This window comes from Erithacus rubecula, assembly GCF_903797595.1.
Source record: "Erithacus rubecula genome assembly, chromosome: 4".
Lineage (NCBI taxonomy): Eukaryota > Metazoa > Chordata > Aves > Passeriformes > Muscicapidae > Erithacus > Erithacus rubecula.
In genome coordinates, this window is record NC_136686.1 from 42202753 (window position 1) to 42219899 (window position 17147).

The 17147-nt window shown below is 35.9% G+C and overlaps 1 protein-coding gene across 6 annotated transcripts in view; it reads right to left on the bottom strand.

The window, feature by feature from the left end:
• Positions 1-17147, bottom strand: part of CNTN1 (contactin 1) — a 203097-nt gene that overhangs the window by 55346 nt on the left and 130604 nt on the right. For all 6 annotated transcript variants that reach the window (XM_079303574.1, XM_079303577.1, XM_079303576.1 and 3 more), the window contains 7 exons: positions 14488-14617; positions 6680-6809; positions 5461-5633; positions 3508-3603; positions 2454-2660; positions 1142-1238; positions 800-981 (listed from right to left, as the gene is read on the bottom strand). In XM_079303574.1, the coding sequence (XP_079159700.1) occupies positions 800-981; positions 1142-1238; positions 2454-2660; positions 3508-3603; positions 5461-5633; positions 6680-6809; positions 14488-14599 (997 nt within the window). In that variant the 5' untranslated portion in view covers positions 14600-14617. The remainder of the gene's footprint in view (positions 1-799; positions 982-1141; positions 1239-2453; positions 2661-3507; positions 3604-5460; positions 5634-6679; positions 6810-14487; positions 14618-17147) is intronic.

The following is a 17147-nucleotide window of genomic DNA, read 5'->3' on the forward strand; positions in this document are numbered from 1 at the left end:
TTCTCTTGGTTCAAAGAGTATAGGAAAGAAGTTAATATTGAGAATGGTGCAGCATATTTGCTTTTGCTAAGCAAACAAACCATTTTATTAGTTTAGTTATTATAAGCAGTAATAACTTTACCACACTAATTTTTGAGTTTGTTCTACTGAAGTTCTAGCACTTAATTGAGGATCTTAGCTCAGAAGATCTTCTGTACAGCCAGTGAAAGAGACATAAATCTCCTGAGGGTGGCTCAGATGTTATGTGTGAGCTTTACATGTCATGGTTTTGTGGCATAACCTCAGACAAGAAGGAAGTTACTTGGGATGATTTCACTATCAGCAGTAAGATACAATTTTCAGTTGCCTAATTTAACCAAATGCATTAAGAGAAGTGACAGAGGGCAGATGAATAAAGAACTGTGCATAGCTAATAAGACAGAGAACTACAACAGAAAACACAAGCAAAATGAGAAAACAAGAAATCCTAACAAACCTATTGGTCTCTTTTTCTTCCCGGAAATTATTTCACTTCAAGTACTATAAACTGATTTAATTTACATTCTGCATGAGTATATTAACACAGAACTGTCAAAGTGTACCAGCAATCATAACCAGACAAATTGAGAAGTTTATCAATTATTACATAAATATCAAGCCTGGCATTTGCAACAAGAATTTTGATGCTGCTCTATTAGCTTGAACAGCAGTGTGTGAGATGATAGTATGAATCAGCACTGACATCAACTGTGAAAACACAGATATTTCCAACATAAGTGAAAGCAATGCATATCATCAAGAACAAAACTCTTCTTCCTACCTTGCACATAGACTCTTGCTTGATGTTTATCTTTTCCTTTATAATTTTCAGCTTCACACTCATAAAGTCCTTCATCTTCATACTGAATATTGAAGATCTTAAGAACTGCACCAGACATGCTTATCTCAGCAGAGGCTGGCAAGGGTTCAAGGTATTTACTCCATCTGAGTTCAGGAACCGGACTTGAAAAGGTACAGTAAAGTACAAATCAGCGTGTTCAACAACTGGCGGTTAAATTGCAGACTACAAAAAGAGCATTTGATCATGAAATATGTATTTTCATTCCCTGAAATATGAAAGCAATTTCAATTTGTGCTGTACAAAACTTTAAAACACACTTACTTTCCAAGAGCAAAACACTCCAGTGTCACATTTTGCCCCAGGAGAGCATACGTGTCCTTGAACTTCACCTTGATATCAGCAGGATATACTTTTGCTCCTAATATGAAAAAAAAAATTCTAAGAAAAGGCATGTCAGAAAGTTATACAGCTATTAAAATTTCCACAGTTAAGTAAAATTTTACTTAGAATTACAGACAAAATTCTTCTTTACACTGCATAGACAGCCTGTCAATTAATAAAGTCTGACTAAGCACTGAAATTTTACTAGTAAGACAATTGTTTTACTCAGCAACTAGTTATCTTTCTCTGGATGACAAATTCTAATATTTTTTAACAGAATTTCTAATTGCATTTGAAGCTGTGTGGGTAGACAAAAACCTGACTTGGTTTTCCACAGGTTTTTTACTGGATAGAATACTTCAAATTATTTTGAATGTAAGCACAATTTTATCTCAGTAAGGGTAGGAAGGAGCTAGAGCAAGCACATCTACAGTTTAATGAGCACACAGGGATGTAAATATAATCAAATCTCCCTGCTAGCAATCGCTGTAGGAACACTCTAGCAGTTCTAGATGAAGATGTCAATGTGAATACTGGAATATTTGGTCAAAGATGGCTAACTTGAAATTATACAAATTCAACCAGCAATATGGGAAATTGTACAGATGAAAAGGTTGCTTAAAATTTGATAAGTTTATGAGAATCTAGTTACTGACAGCCTGAAGTGGCAAAAGGGAATTTGGTTCCTATTTGGAAAACATGCAGTTCTCCTGAAGAAACGGTGGCAAATAATCCAGCAACACAAGCCAAAGAGGCATTTTTAGGAGATTGACTGTGAGACACAAAGCTCTTAGGCCACCACTGGATAGGAAGTTAAATGAGGGGAAAAGGGCTTTCCTCTTTAATAGGGGATTTTCTGGGGAAAAAAAGAAAATCCTGAAGCTGTTCATCAACAGTTACATGAAGTTTCTGCTTTACAGTCATACTCCTTTGAACCAATGCCAAGACTAGAAAAGATATTGAAGATTTTGGGATGAGATCAGGGGCTTATCACATAAAAGAGATGGGGATTCTGGGGATAAGAACTCTGTTGTCAATCATTTGAAAGGAAGTTTGTGAATTAATCCATGAAGATTTCTTTCACAAAGTTTTCACTGTGGATGGGAATGATTTGTAAATCTGCATCTGAAGCACCAAATAACATTGTGCAGTAGCCATTATAATTCTCCTTACAGAAATGAAAGTAGTTAAGAATTTGCGAAATTATAATACAGTTAAAATGCCGTGCATGGTATTTCCAGTAAATACTTACGATCAGATTGTGGAATAAGTGGAATAAATTTACTGAATACACTCTTTGTTATCGAAGGGCTGGACACAAAACATGAATAATTGCCCTTATCTGATGCTTCCACATTTGCAATGTAGAGATTGCCATTTGTCTGTGACACAAATCGTCGCTTGTCCAAAGCAATGAACACTGGGAACTCATTTAGAAGCCAGCGATAACTGAGGTCATCTGGAGGAAAATATTTTAGTCAATATTAAACCCAACACTATCAGCTATTTAAACCACAGAATACTGTCTGCATATAAATTACTTGAGTCTGATTTCTAGGTTATAGATTTTTTTTTTGGAAGGCAGCTATGTGAGAGAGATGTCTCAGCAGCCAACTCATTCCTGCCTACACTGAACACTGGGGCACTGCTGCTGTCAGTGCAGGTTACTGGGGACCTGGCTACACTGTGAACACCTTTCCCTGGTCACAACCATCCCAAAGGAATTGGAGTGGGATGGGATGAGAGAGGCAGCTGGGTCTTGACCTTATGCAACAGAGAAGCTGGGAAGTTTTCAGCAGTCTTGTGATTTAGACAAAACCTTAGAATATTTTAATTAGTAATGTCTCCATTCTTCAGTTCTTTGCAATGCTTAAACTGAGCATGAAAACGAAATCATTATTCCATTTTACAAGGTAGAAGAGTTGCTAACATTTCATCTCTCATGTTGGAACTCCATATGCTGGAGATTACAGGTATAATCCCTGCAGAGATCTTCAGTAGCTAATGATAAAAGAAAGACAATTCCAGAGAAAAAATAACCTCATCTCTAGGGGTGCTTCTTCTGCTTCATGATTTTAACAGAAGCTCATGATCACAGGAGTTGAGGAGACTTTAGTAGGTGGAATGAATGGTCTATGCATGGTCAACAACAAATATATTTAAAACAGAAATCTAACTTAAGTGGTGATTCTCAATCTGCACAAAGGTTACTGCTTAAGTAAACACAAAGGAAACTTGCAAAAACAAATACTGATTTATTTTTTACTCTTAGGACATTGAAAATTAATCAATTTTAGCTGAATTACCTGGGTAGTGGTAAGGGGGCTCACAAAGAAGCACTGCTCCAACACCTTCTCGTACTTTAACCTCATAACGTTCCTCAGGTGGAAAGGGATCCAGATCTAGTTTTTAAAAAAGCAAGGGGAGGAGAATAGGGGTTTTAACTACAGTAACTTTTTATTATTATCACTACTTTCACTCCTATAGAGATTACTGTAGAAATACATTAATACATGGCAGATAGAAACTTCTTGACCCCTAATTCCAGTTTTACTTATTTGTCATTGAATTTTTTGAAGTTATTTTTGTCATCATAATTATAAATGCCAGGGGAAAGAAATAAGCAATTCAGAATTTATCTCAAAGTAGCTAGGTTTAAAATATTGTAATGAGTTTTGAGGCACTGGATCTAAAAGTATGTACATATTCTCAGATAGCCTAATTGATGAAGTATATTAGAGAAAGTGGGTTTTGCTCCACAGTTTCAGTAAATTAGACAGCAAAACAAAATTACAGCTGGTCAAGACTTTTGAACTTTTCTAAATGGTTAAAGATATTTTTCAATCAGTTTATGCATAAGCAAAAGAAAAAAACTTACACTAAAGATCAGACATTTTCTATATTAATTTTAGCAACTCCATTCAGTTCTCTAAAAAGAAACGTTTTTTACAGGTGATCAATAAAAAGGAGAAAGGAAGAAATACAACAGTATAAAGAAGAATGAAAGCAGGCGTTTTTCTAAAACTTATATTTATAGTTTTTCAGCTATCTTTTTACTATTCCTTACCTCTTTACCTATTTCAGTTTACATATTGAAATCTGTTCATTAGGGTTCTGTTCAGTACACTATCAACATTCAGCTCATGCTGAATGGGAGCTGGTAGGCAGAAAACATGCCTCAGATTGTTTTGGTTCTATTTATTCATCTATTATTATATTTTAATCCTATTGATTATTCAGGACTGACATAACTGAAGCCTGCTTTAGCTATAAATAAATATCCCACAAACAGAATGTTGATGTTTTCTCCATTAAAAGGAAATAACAACCTGGCCTTCAATTTTTTTTTTTTAGAAATATACTGGGTAAATACAGAATAAGACTGTATCAGTGATGAACTGATCCCTCAGCTCATTATAGCTTCTGACTTTCTCTAATATTTGTGGTCCCACAGTCTTACAAGTACTATCAGAAAGCTGAACTTCTCACTATGTGTCTAATCTTCTACAGCAAGGACTTATGGAGGGGCACTAAATCCTTAGTGTCAGGGTACACAGGGCTTTGTGAATGGACCCAGTTAGACTGGGTTCCTTTTTTTGGGATTCCTTTTTTTTGCCCTCTACTGATAAAATATATCTGGGGAGAAGGTAACTTGAGGTAAAATAAAACAAAAATCCCAAACACTGTCTTAAGTTTAAAACATTTTACTTTAGTTTTCATTTAGTACATCCATTTTTTACAATTCATGTATTTAATGATATACAGGTCTTCACAAGACTAGCTCATGACTGTCAGAAGTTGACAGAAATTTCCCCCAGCAGGGTTTATTGATTGCAGCCTAGGAGTCGGGGCACACTTTACTAGCAAGAGCCACTGTGCCTTGCTCCTGCAGTTGTATTTGCATCACCATATGCCCTCACTCGAGTCTTTCTTCTGTGACTATTTGCCCTCTGGTCCTACCATGATTTTAAAAGAGTCTGAACATTATTATCTCCAGATCTGGCTCCATGAGTCTCTTCAATTAATAATTTAACAATAACTCACTGGGAAGGCTATTATGTTATGTCAGCTGAATGCCGAAGAATATAAAATGCTTACAAACTTATTTTGTGTCGATCTCTGCAGACTAAGGCATTTAAGATACTGTTTTTACAGAGTAATACAGATACAGTACATGTTAGAATACACTGCAGTGTAAAACATTGGGCATTCCAACCTAACCATAGCTTTTCTATATTCTAACAAAAACAACAGCTTACATCCAAAACTCAGAGTGGCTTCACTGCTTCTGACAATTCCAAAGACATTTGACACTACACAGACGTATTTTCCAGCATCCCTTGATTTCTCTGGATTACTGATAACAAGTGTGCCTCCCACCATACTGTAGCGCTCCTTTGTTAAATCAATATCCCAGTTGTTCAGTTTCCACCTATTCAAAAAGAAAAGCCAGATGTAAGATTTGGCCCCAAAAAGCAAACCTGGTAAGAAATATGATGTGAACAATAACTCATCAATTCTGACAAACTATGCAGAAAGTTATTAATATAATTATATACAAGTTTTAAGTTTTCCTTCAGTAAGAAATACAGATTTGAATTCCACAGGTCTTTTAAACATAACAGTGTCAGTTCTTCCTTCTTAGAGATGTGACATAGTTTGTTAAAACACAGTTGTTGGCCAAGTAGTAAGAGATGCTTGAGCTGGCTGGGAATGACCTAGCCACTCACCAAGCACACAGATTTCAAACATATCTCCAATAAATATCTAAGGCCAGACAGGATAAAAATGTAATCCCTCTGCACTTTTAAAGTATGGGGTAATGAGAAATTTTTGTAAACCTGCTGCATATAATGAAAATATTTTATAAAATAGAATGTGCCAGTAAAGCCAGTGCAAAAAACTATGGCATGCTTCATGTAAAACCTACTTATTACTACTTCAGTAAGCTGGACACTCTTCCCTTAGTTATGGTAAAACCCTACAGCAAATTCACTGAATTACCACAATTTTCACTTGAGGGATTAAGAGAGAAACTGGCAGCCCGGTTCTGACTGATTTGTACTTATTTTAAAAAATGCTAAAAAACATGGAGTGGCTACCAGTACTCATTATTTATATTCGTGTTTATTACTGGGTCCACAAGAGGGAGCCTGCAACCTTAGAAAGGAACTGCCTGGTTCCTATGCACAAATAGCAAAGATGCAGTTTTAATATATTTAGAGATCATAAAATTATTTCTGCATAAATATTTTCTTTTTTCATAAGGTGAGGTTGGCATTAGTACTGTTTTTAACACTGATTAGACATTTTGTTAAATCAAATCAAGATTAAGGCTTACTCAAAAACTGTGTATCTCCCCATTTTTTCCCACCTTGAAGACTTCACTCTAACCTTTTAAGACAGTTTAATAACACAATCTGAAATAGCTGCTGAATGAAACATGCAAGATCTTAAAATCAAAACAGGAGATGTTACCTGTAAGTAGGAGAAGGAACTGCTCGAGCTCTGCAGTTCATTGAAACTTGTCCATCTGAAGATTCTTCTGGATAGATGGTATCAATAGGTTGCTCCTCAAAAACAGGTCCATAACCTTTGTTTCCTTCCTCTGAAAACAGAATAGAGTTTCAAAGAGAGCCCTTTTTAGCTAGCAGTCAAACTGAAGATGAATTTGTTTCACACATTCAAAACGTGAAGGCAAAATAGTGAATCCCCCAAAGTTAAATTCTATGTGCTTCAGCAAAACTGGAGCAGTATGGGTAAGAAAAGACTAGTCTGTCCTTTACTGCCTCCTGAGAACCAAAGTAACTCACACTCTGTTGCTCTAATACTACCTTGTGTGCCTTCTCTGATGAAATTAATTATTTGTCACTGTTGAGGCCAAATGCGGAGATAATTAGGAACTGAAGATATGTCCCTTAGAAATACCAACTTACTTCACAGAGAAAAAACCATTCTGATCAAAAAGATCCACATCCAAAACAACTACCCAGAGTTATTCCTCATCTTATAGCCTAATCATGTCTAATTATTTTGTGAATTTAGAAGGAATCTTTACTACATCAGACAAAACCCCCCTTCTGTTGTGCATTAAAGCTGAAAATTATATTGCTTCCAGATCACATCTGTCTTTCCTTTTAAGCTGAAGTATGTATTAGCTTCTACACTCCAAAATACAATTTTGAAAAGGTCCTACACTGAAAATAACTTCAATTTGCAAAGTCAAGCACTTAAAGGTGAATAAATGTAAAACAGGTTTGAACATAAATTATATTTTTAAATCTTTAATTTGTGGATGTTGTTGTAAAGTTGGTAGGGTCTGCCCACCCCTGCTGCACTCCCTTCTCCTTTATCTCCTCCAAGCATACAAGGTTGCTCTCTGAGGTCTAAGAAGCAAGACTAAGGGCCAAGGTGGAATGTTCTGGGGGAATTCTTCACAATAAATACAGGATGTAACTAGGTTTTTTTCTGTGAAAATGTCAAATATGCATTCCAGGTACAGAATGACTCTGTCAAGAGGCAGTGGATTCTTCCCATAGATGAAATTTTGAGAAAACACAGTTTTCTAATTCTCACTGAGATTCAAATAACAGTATGGACACTAGTAAGCAAATTCATGGGAGAACAAAGGAGTACATGACTAACAGGTTCACTTTCCATTCAAGTTGAGAGCTTTGCTTCAAATCCTAGAGATGCCAGAGACTTGTAAAATGATTGCAAGAATATTGCAAGGGAAACAAAACAAATACAGTTTTAACCAATAAGGTCTTCAGGGGTGGCTGAATGATTTAACTCAAAGACTGCTTAAGGATAGAAATGATTTTCAAAAGCAATAATCAAGGATGGAAAAATTCTAACATTTTGCTTGTAATTAAAAAAATCTTCTCAGATCAGTACATTGGCCGTGTAAAAGATGAATGTTTTCAAATCAAATTATGACTTTGCCCTTAAAATCTTGTGTGTGGTCATAAAACATTTTAGACTAAATCAGACATTTTTTAGGAAACCTATAAAAGAAGAAAAAGTCTCTCTATATACCTAAGGAATGTGAATTATACCAGTGTAAAAATATTAAATATACATAAAACCACTCTTTCTGCAGATACTTTTTTATTTTTTTTAAATTCCCTATTCATAGATGGACATTGGATTACAGCACTAGAAGAAGACTGTTTACAGTTAGTTCCCTTTTGACTTCAAATCTGGGGTAAAAAAGTCAGCATTTCCCTCGAGGACACGAACAGGTATAGAAGATATCGTTATGGTCTGAGATATAAGGTCAGGCAACATAATTTTTAAAAACTAATTAATGTAAAGAGAATTCCTTCAAAGAAGCAAAGAAGAGCAGCTAGAAAGGCAGAGGTTTTGAAAAATGAGTTGTTTTCTTTCACATTTTAAAGCAATATACACACAATATAAAAATCTACATATTGCTAGACCAAAAGAGGAACTAATTTCAGATTGAAAAGGCAAGATTCACATACTTGCTCAGAGACTGGAATGACTAAGCCAGAAACCTGATGGCATGTTCTGTGCAGTTCTTAAATATGAATACAGAATAACAGCCTCTAGCAGCAAATAGCCATATCATATGCAGCTGACTCTTCACCTTAGGACTCAAAGGATGTCACAGAGCACTTAAGCATATCACAGCATGCATTTTTAATGCTGCCAGAACTATTAATTATATTGAGTGAATGCCTGCTTCTCACACCTATCAAATGTGCTTTATAAAGGCATTTCTGCTGCAATCTATTATGAATCCAGTTTCAGATGTCTTTCTGCACAGAATAAGAATTTCAGCAAACAATAAATCTTTCATTCTCAGCAACAAGGTGAGCATGGACCGGTGATACAAAACAGCAAACAGGAAAAAGAGAAGAGAAAGGGGTTGTGAAAAGATCTGTAAGAAATATTCACACTTTAAGTGAAGTACCATGACTGTGTGACAAAGTTTGAACAGTGACAAAGGGAAGACTAAGAGTACAAGGAAAAGAAATAGCTCACCTACATGAAAAAGAGAAGTAGAGAAAGAAGAAAGTTGGTGCATTAGGCAAACTGAAGATGCAATGAGGAGCATATTTTTGAGTTTGAGTTCTGCTTTAGACAAGAGGATGGACCATCTGACCTCCCAAACAGTGCCCTATGTTTTGGGCAAATTTCTTGTGATTTTTTTTCTTCTTTTAATTGGAGCATAATCTATCACCTGCATAACCTATTCTTCCATGAATTCTGAAAACAACACCCAGACCTTTCAATAGTGTTAAAAAGTATTAGAAAGTCTGTGGAAAGGTCAAGAAAGTATTTTCTCAACTGATGAGATTACAGATCCTGTATAAGAATCATTCCCTCTGGAAGACAGCCCTGTCATCTGCTCTCTGAGTGACATTTTCTAAGGAGTCTTTCCTTCTCTTTGTGCTTCCTGTACACCTATCTATTTCCCTGGCACTTAACACTGTCAAAAGTGGCTGCCCGAGACAGTGGCTGGGTGTGAGTATTTATCTACCCCGACGTGTTGTATCCAGTTACATATTTTAACATGAGAGAGGAACAAAGATCTGTTGACATGGTGCAGGGCCAGATTAACCTCTAGTGCTAAAGGATGTATCTGTTTAACTAAGTTTTCAGGTGCTGCATTAGCCTTGCAAGACCAGAAGCCATTGAATATTTAGAAGCAGATTTTGTACTGTTATCAGTGTCAGAGAAATGAGGACGCACTCATGTCTGAGAAGCTCATGCTCAGAAACAAAGATAGTCTGGGGATGAGCCAAAGTATCTGTACTAGGCATCCAAAAACATAAACAGGGCACTTCCACATTTCTGAGCACTGTGATCACCAAACACATTATGATTATTTATTTACAAATTTCAGACACTCAGTAGTAGCACAAAATGATCTTCTAAGATCCAAGCAACAAGACAGACAAGGTACACAGATACTAAGTATATCCATCCATTTTTTTTTTTTTTAAGAAAATTATTTTCTCTTTAGAAAATGTGAGTAATTCTGTATGATAAAAAGCTTTAAATAATGTAGATCCCAGCCCTCAGTTCAGAAATAACTTTTTGAACCTACTGTTCTGGAAAATGTCCAAGCATTAATAATTTAAGGTTTGGGGCTTGATTGCTTTCTTTACTTCTCTCAGTCATGTGGGAAAAGTTGTACTTGGCATTCACAGGAAGCTTATGTGCTGAAGCAATAACGTGCTCATGTTGAAAAAATTCCTAATGTGGCATCACCATGATGGAGAAGAGAGGGTACATCATAAGTGTAAGTCATCAAGATGCTAAATGAAAATCATTTTCCAAGAGCCAGTCATCACTCAAGCCAAAAAGGTAACCACTCCAGCACTCCCATTTCATATTACATGAAAGACTAGGATTGTCTTTGGGAAGGCTGCCTCTATTTTTCTGTACCCAAGGGAGCAAGAGAATCTATTTCCTATGTGCCAGTGAGGACACTGAAGAACTGCATAGTTCATACTATGAAGAGCTGCATGTAAAAAGTAGAAGTTTTATGAGAAAGAAATAAACAGAGGGACATTTTGCGCTATTGATTCCTTTCATAGCCTAATGTAGTCTACTATACATTAAGCACAGTAAAATCCAGAGTCTTTGCAGCTTTTGATTAGTCTTTTGGAAGAACAAAACAAGCAGTAGCTGAAAAACAGTCTTAATTCTTTTGGTTATAGATTGGTACCCCATGTGAAGATACACTTTAACTCATTGATTTATATGGGAAGTAGCAGATGACAAAAAAGTTTGAAATTCAGACTTAGCAACAGGACATGAATCTAATTGGGAGTCAAAAGCAACTTGGAAGTGCATTGAAGAAATGTCAGGGGGAAGTGGAGAAGAGTCAAATAGTATCACTAATAGGCATGAAATAATTTTTTTGGCAGTGGACTGACTGACATGTTCCCTGAGGAGTGATTTGCTGTTCTCATTTGCCTTGCACTACTCAAAGTGCACTCTGAAAAGCAACCCTTGTAACAACTGTCTGTTCTATCAGTAAGTGGAAGACCAAATTATTCATGGCTTTTTCACCAGCTTATATCTGCAAGACTACATTTCAAGCACTAATTTACCTGAAAAATAAATACTGCTCCTGTCTCATTGCAGAAGATTATCTCTGCCTATGACTCTTATGCACTGTTTCATAAAATCTTTGCTTCCCTTCAGTTAAGTAAGTGCACATTCAACGAAATAGAACTGGCTAAAAAAATCAAGGTGTTTACTCCAAAGAAAACTCTAAATTTCTAAAAACATACATATTTCACTTGGTGAATTATGTATTTTCTTAGAACTTCTTACAACAAGGAAAAAAATTTTGAAAACAACACCTCTCAGCTTTTAGTCTCAGAATACCTGTCATCACTTCAGGTCCAATTCTGAATATCTCAAGTCAGTGCAGCTTCAGGTTGCCTAAATACTTCCAGCTGTTGAAATCTGAAAGGTCTCAACACTCAGTCAAATACATGAGTTCTAAATACTTTGAGGGTTTTTGGTTGATATCTTTGAACCTGGGGACACCCATGGAGACATCTCAAAACAATGTATCTGCAAGCTATGAGTTTCCTGGGTCCAGCGCACTTAATCTAGCAGTAGGTCTGTTTGTTTAAGAAGCATGTGTTGCAAAAATCTAGACTACAGAGTTACAGACAAGTTTGCCATTTACAGAGTAGAGAGACCTAGAACTGTGGATTCAGCACCACCTACAACTGTGGATCCAGCACCACAGAAGGCAAGAGAAGACAAACATACTTCCAAAGTATGTTTTGCTAAAAGGTGCTAAAACAACTTCTTAAAGACTCTGCTTTCAACATGTGCTTCCAGTTAATTTGTCTCTTCATTCTAGAACATGGTCCATCTTGCCATTTAAATAAGAGCTCATGATCTTTACTCAAAAGTCATCCCCAGTTTATACATCCTCCATTACTGCTGACACCACCAGCATTCCCCTTTGTAATATCATGTGTGGAAGAACTAGAACTTTACCTGATCACTCTACTTGTACTTCGTTTTGTCCCTGCAGTAACTTTCACTTTTTAACCACACTGAGAATACTTCTAAGCAACCTGTTCAATTTCATCTTGGTTTCTGCAGACACATATTTTCTTGGACACAATGGCATTTTCATTGTCCAGAAACATATCCAAAAGGAGAATTTGCTAAGACTAACTGCCAGCAGCTCTCACACCCATTTGAAATGAGAAGCCCTCCAGCAAGATTCAAGTGCTGGGGCTGAGCAAAGACTGCAACACCAGATTTACATAACCTAGATAGGCACCATAAACTTTAGATGACAGAAGAAGATTTTCTCTCCACTCAAAAGGCTATTTAATGATTTATGTGAAGTAGAGCAGGTCCAGGAGCAGACAGCATGTGCACTACTCAGCCTTGCAGTAATAAACATCCTCTGATTATATAAAACTAGGAATCTTCCACATTGAAGGGCGGTGCCATGCCTTTAGAGATGGTCACAGGTCTTAACTTTGGCTTTTCATGAAAACTGCAAGCAAGTATTTATTCCATACCAGAAGATAAGTTAGGACATTTCTTTGAACAATAACAGCACTATTAGAACCTGTCCTGGATTCACAATCCTTCACAGCAATGGCTCCTATCTTGTTGTGGGAATCCAAGGCTGCCAGAACAATCCAGTGAGAGATCAAAGGAACCTTGCTATGGCAGTGTGTGTGTACTCACGCTGCACTCAGTGTCATGACAGCCCACTTTGCTCTTCCTATGACACTTAGTTGTGACCCTCACAGCACACAACCTTCCAAAGCTATTCGCAGGCACTTGCCAGCAGCTACATTCTGGGGACAAGGATTTAATTTTTTTTGCTAATGGGCACAATAGTGATGTGCAGAATACAAAATAACATTAATAATTCAATCCTGCCTGTCAAGAAATTACCTGAACATTTTTTCTCCCTGATTGACACTCTCCTTTTATCTACCAGTGTTCAGCATTGGTTTGGCTACTGCTGCTGAATTTTTTTTAAATGTCAACAGGTCTGGAGAAAAATCATCTGTGTAACATTACTGATAGCATTTCACAGTCTTTTTTATTGCTTTTATTCTTTCAGGAAAAGCCCAATATTGAATGAAAGTGGTGAGCTGAAAGTTTTAATTTTGGTGCTATCAGCAAGCCTCATATCTGAACAACAAAAAAACCTCTTGAAACACACAGCAATTACATTGTGAAGGTATTGATTTTTATTAGGCATCAGTAAAACCTCCATCAAACTCAGACATGGAATAAAGAACAGCATTCAAAATCATGGAATAAAGTAATGTTTGTGCTATACCAGAAATAATTCTGTGAGCTCTGGACTAATTTCTTAAAGGCTATGAGCTTAAATCACAGTATAAATCAGATTTTTTTGACTCAATAGTAAGGAATATGGTCTCATGGTAGTGAAATTGAAGCAATACCTGAAACTATATGCCAGATCAAGCAAGTCTGTGGCCCTCCAAGTAGAAAAGGCTCTAAAGCTTATCTTGAAATGAACCAAAACATTAGTACACAATCTTTGCGCTTTTCAAATATTGGTCAATATTTTGTGCATGCTCTGTTTACACTAACAGTAAAATTCATCCCAGCAACTAAAACCCAGCATTCATTTAAATTGACACGGATATCTGAAACAAGCTTTGCAAATCTCAAAGCTGTTTGGAACAGTTGGAATTTTGCCTTTTCACAGATCTTCCTCTATCTCTCAAAATGGAGAGAAAATTTCAATTGCAAACATTTCTCTAAATGCAGGTGCTAGAACTATGACTCTAGAATATTATTTATAGCCCCACATCTATTTATGAAAAAATTCATAATTTTTTAAATAAAAAATTGAAGTCAGAACATGCAGAACTTCCCCACTGTATTATGAAAACTACCACTACACTGGGCTTATGGAAAATTATGAATTCTAGATGGTGTCAATAACACAGAATTTTGTTTTTCATTATTCTAAACATTTTGATCATCTGTACACAATGGACAATTGATATACTTTTTATAACCTAGAAAATATTTCATTCCATATATCAAATTAGACAAAACCAAATTTGAAGTTCAGATCTGTCTTTTTGTCAAACTTTTTATTATGGTAGCCATTCTAATAAATATGCTTCCTGCCAGTTTCTTTATTCACATTTAGTAGTATGCTGTATCTGCACAAATAAATTAAAACCATACAAATACAAACATTCTACTTGTCCTTGAAACATATTAAACTAACAACAGTTACTTTAATGAATTAACGCAGAAGATCATCTTACCTGCCAGGGAGTAGGCAAAACAGGGTGTAATAAGATAATAGATGAAAAACCAAATGGTTATCTTCTGTTCAGCCATTATCTCAAAAGGAATTGTGCACTGCAATGCCATCATTCAGAGAACTAAAAATGCCTGTTAGAGAGAAAGAAGAGAGAGTGAATAATTCTGACATAAGGCTTTCTCTCTTATCATATTTGGCCTGGTAGATTATGTGACTAAGCTGAATACTTAAGAGTTAATATAGGAGAGAATCTTTTGAATAATAAATGCATCATCAGAACTTCTGGATCAAATTAATTATCTCTACTATTCAGAGAGCACTCTATTTCAGAGTACTCAGATTTTCTGGTGATAGTATAATAGGGTAAATGTTAAAACTGAACATCCTTTTTTGCACTTTTCTTCTGGATACTATCCTCCATTTCAGTAAATACTACATTTCAATTCATTATTTCAAACTCTGTGAAAAGAAGATTACAGTGAAACTGAAGTATATGCATCTCTTTCAGATTCATTTTGTCTATACAAGATACAATTAACGGTCCCTTCACAACGGTGATTTTTATGAGTTTCCTTTTAAATACTGAATAGAATCATTATTGCAATGTTATTTTCAAAGGCGTCTCTTTTCCATATGGGATAAACTTCACCCATATATATATTAAAACCAAGCTAAAAAGCATGCATCTTCTTTTGAATATTCTAAGATTTTACAAATTATTTTTCAGATACTTCTGTAAGATTTGTTACTACTTTCAATCAGAATATTTTGCTAGTGTTTGGTTTCTCACTGGGGACTGTTATCTATTTTTTTTAGGGAAATGTCATCATGTTTGCAATGTACAATTTTCTAGGATTTTTTGATGGATTTCTTGTAATGAATATATAAATACATCTTTTACATCCATCAGACCTTGTCCTTGGCTCCTTGATTGGTTCTGCTCTAGCACTCATTAAAAACTTTACACAAAGCAAGGCTTCCAGCTTATCACTGACAATTTTGTATCTCAGGACCATGCTGATATCATCCAGCCCCCTCAGTATATTCATTTTGTTACTATTTCATTATAAAATATGTTTATACATACTTAAACACCCTTCAGTAATATGCATCGCAGGACAGGGTGCATGATAAAAAAAAAAAAAGACTTGTGGACAAGGAACATTATATAGTGATAGACTTGGGCAGTTCTGGGTTAGCAGCTGGACTTAATGATCTCAAGAGGTCTTTTCCAACCTAAATGAGTCTATGATTCTAATAATGAAATGTCACTTTTTTCAAGGTATAATCTCAATGCTCCTGCTTTCCAGCCTCCCATGCCAGCAATTGATGACTCTGACAGTGACAGTCCACCTTTTACCATGATTCTTGCCCTTTCCACATCAAAAATTTTACTAAACTGCTCATTTCCAAAATCCAGACATTTTAGATCTTGTTTTGAAACTGCCCCATTTCCCACCTCCAACATCAAGAAAGGGAAATTTTATATTACAAAGCCTAAGTACAAATACACTTGACTCCCTAAGTACAGTCAGGATAAATCCTGCCCCTATTACAGAGAGTCTCTCATCTGACTGCTGCCAGACATGCCTGCTGCAGTGCATGTGTCTCACATCTCCCCCTAGGAATGTCTTGGCCATTGGGGCCTTTTATTTGTCCCTTCTTTCTCAGAATAAGATGTCTATTTCAACATGCCTCAAATAGTGAACTTTCCTTAGAACAGAGTTTTAGGAGTGTGTTGATGAACTCATAATGCAGGAAAATAACAAGAAATACCATAAGAAATTCTTTTGGCTCAAATTACAGCAGCTGTTGCACATCACTTTTCTTTTTTTCATTTTTTAAGTAGAATAAATCCTTAAAAAAAAGTTAGAAGATATATGACCCTAGAATTATAGCTGTTACATGAAAACTGTGCTCAGCAAAACAAAGACAAGAGTTAAGCAGTGATTCCCCAGAATCAAGATTTATTTAGAAATATTCCCTAGAAAAAGGCTCTTACATTGGCAACAACCAAATTTGCGTACTGTAGCTGGATCCAAGGAGAAAACAATACTAAACATCTTTACTTGCCCACTTCTGTTGGCACTAAAGTTTTTTTCAGATTATGTCACTAAAAGGACATCCACAACTATTTCAGGTATCTACCTTGAAAACATATGAACTACTGTGTCTGTATGATTCATCCAGGAGACAGTGGTAGGTTAGATCAAGAAATGACTTTGTATACTTTTCCAGCAGCCACGCCCTGGCTATGACATTCTCGTGATATGACATTGCTTTGCCCAAAACATTTCTTTCCAAATGACATGAGAAAATTGCATAGTTATGCTGCAATAATGCACATAATTAAATGGCAAAGAAATAGGAACTCTTTAGGGAACAACGGTAATTACACAGCAGCTCATGGTGATAATAACTGTGTTCAAGTGTATTGATAGAGGAGACTGTTAAGAGCACTCTGTTCTCTGACATTATGGTCATAGATGGAAAATCCCTCCTCCCTCTCTTCAGCAGAATTTAGATTTGATTTTGGAAAGATATCATGTCCTCTAGCTCTCAAGAAAAAAAAAAAAAAAAAGGTTTGAACAACGGCTCCAATTGCAGTAAATAAAAATTGTGTCAGTAGATGCTATAAATACTTCATTTTATTCAGAGACA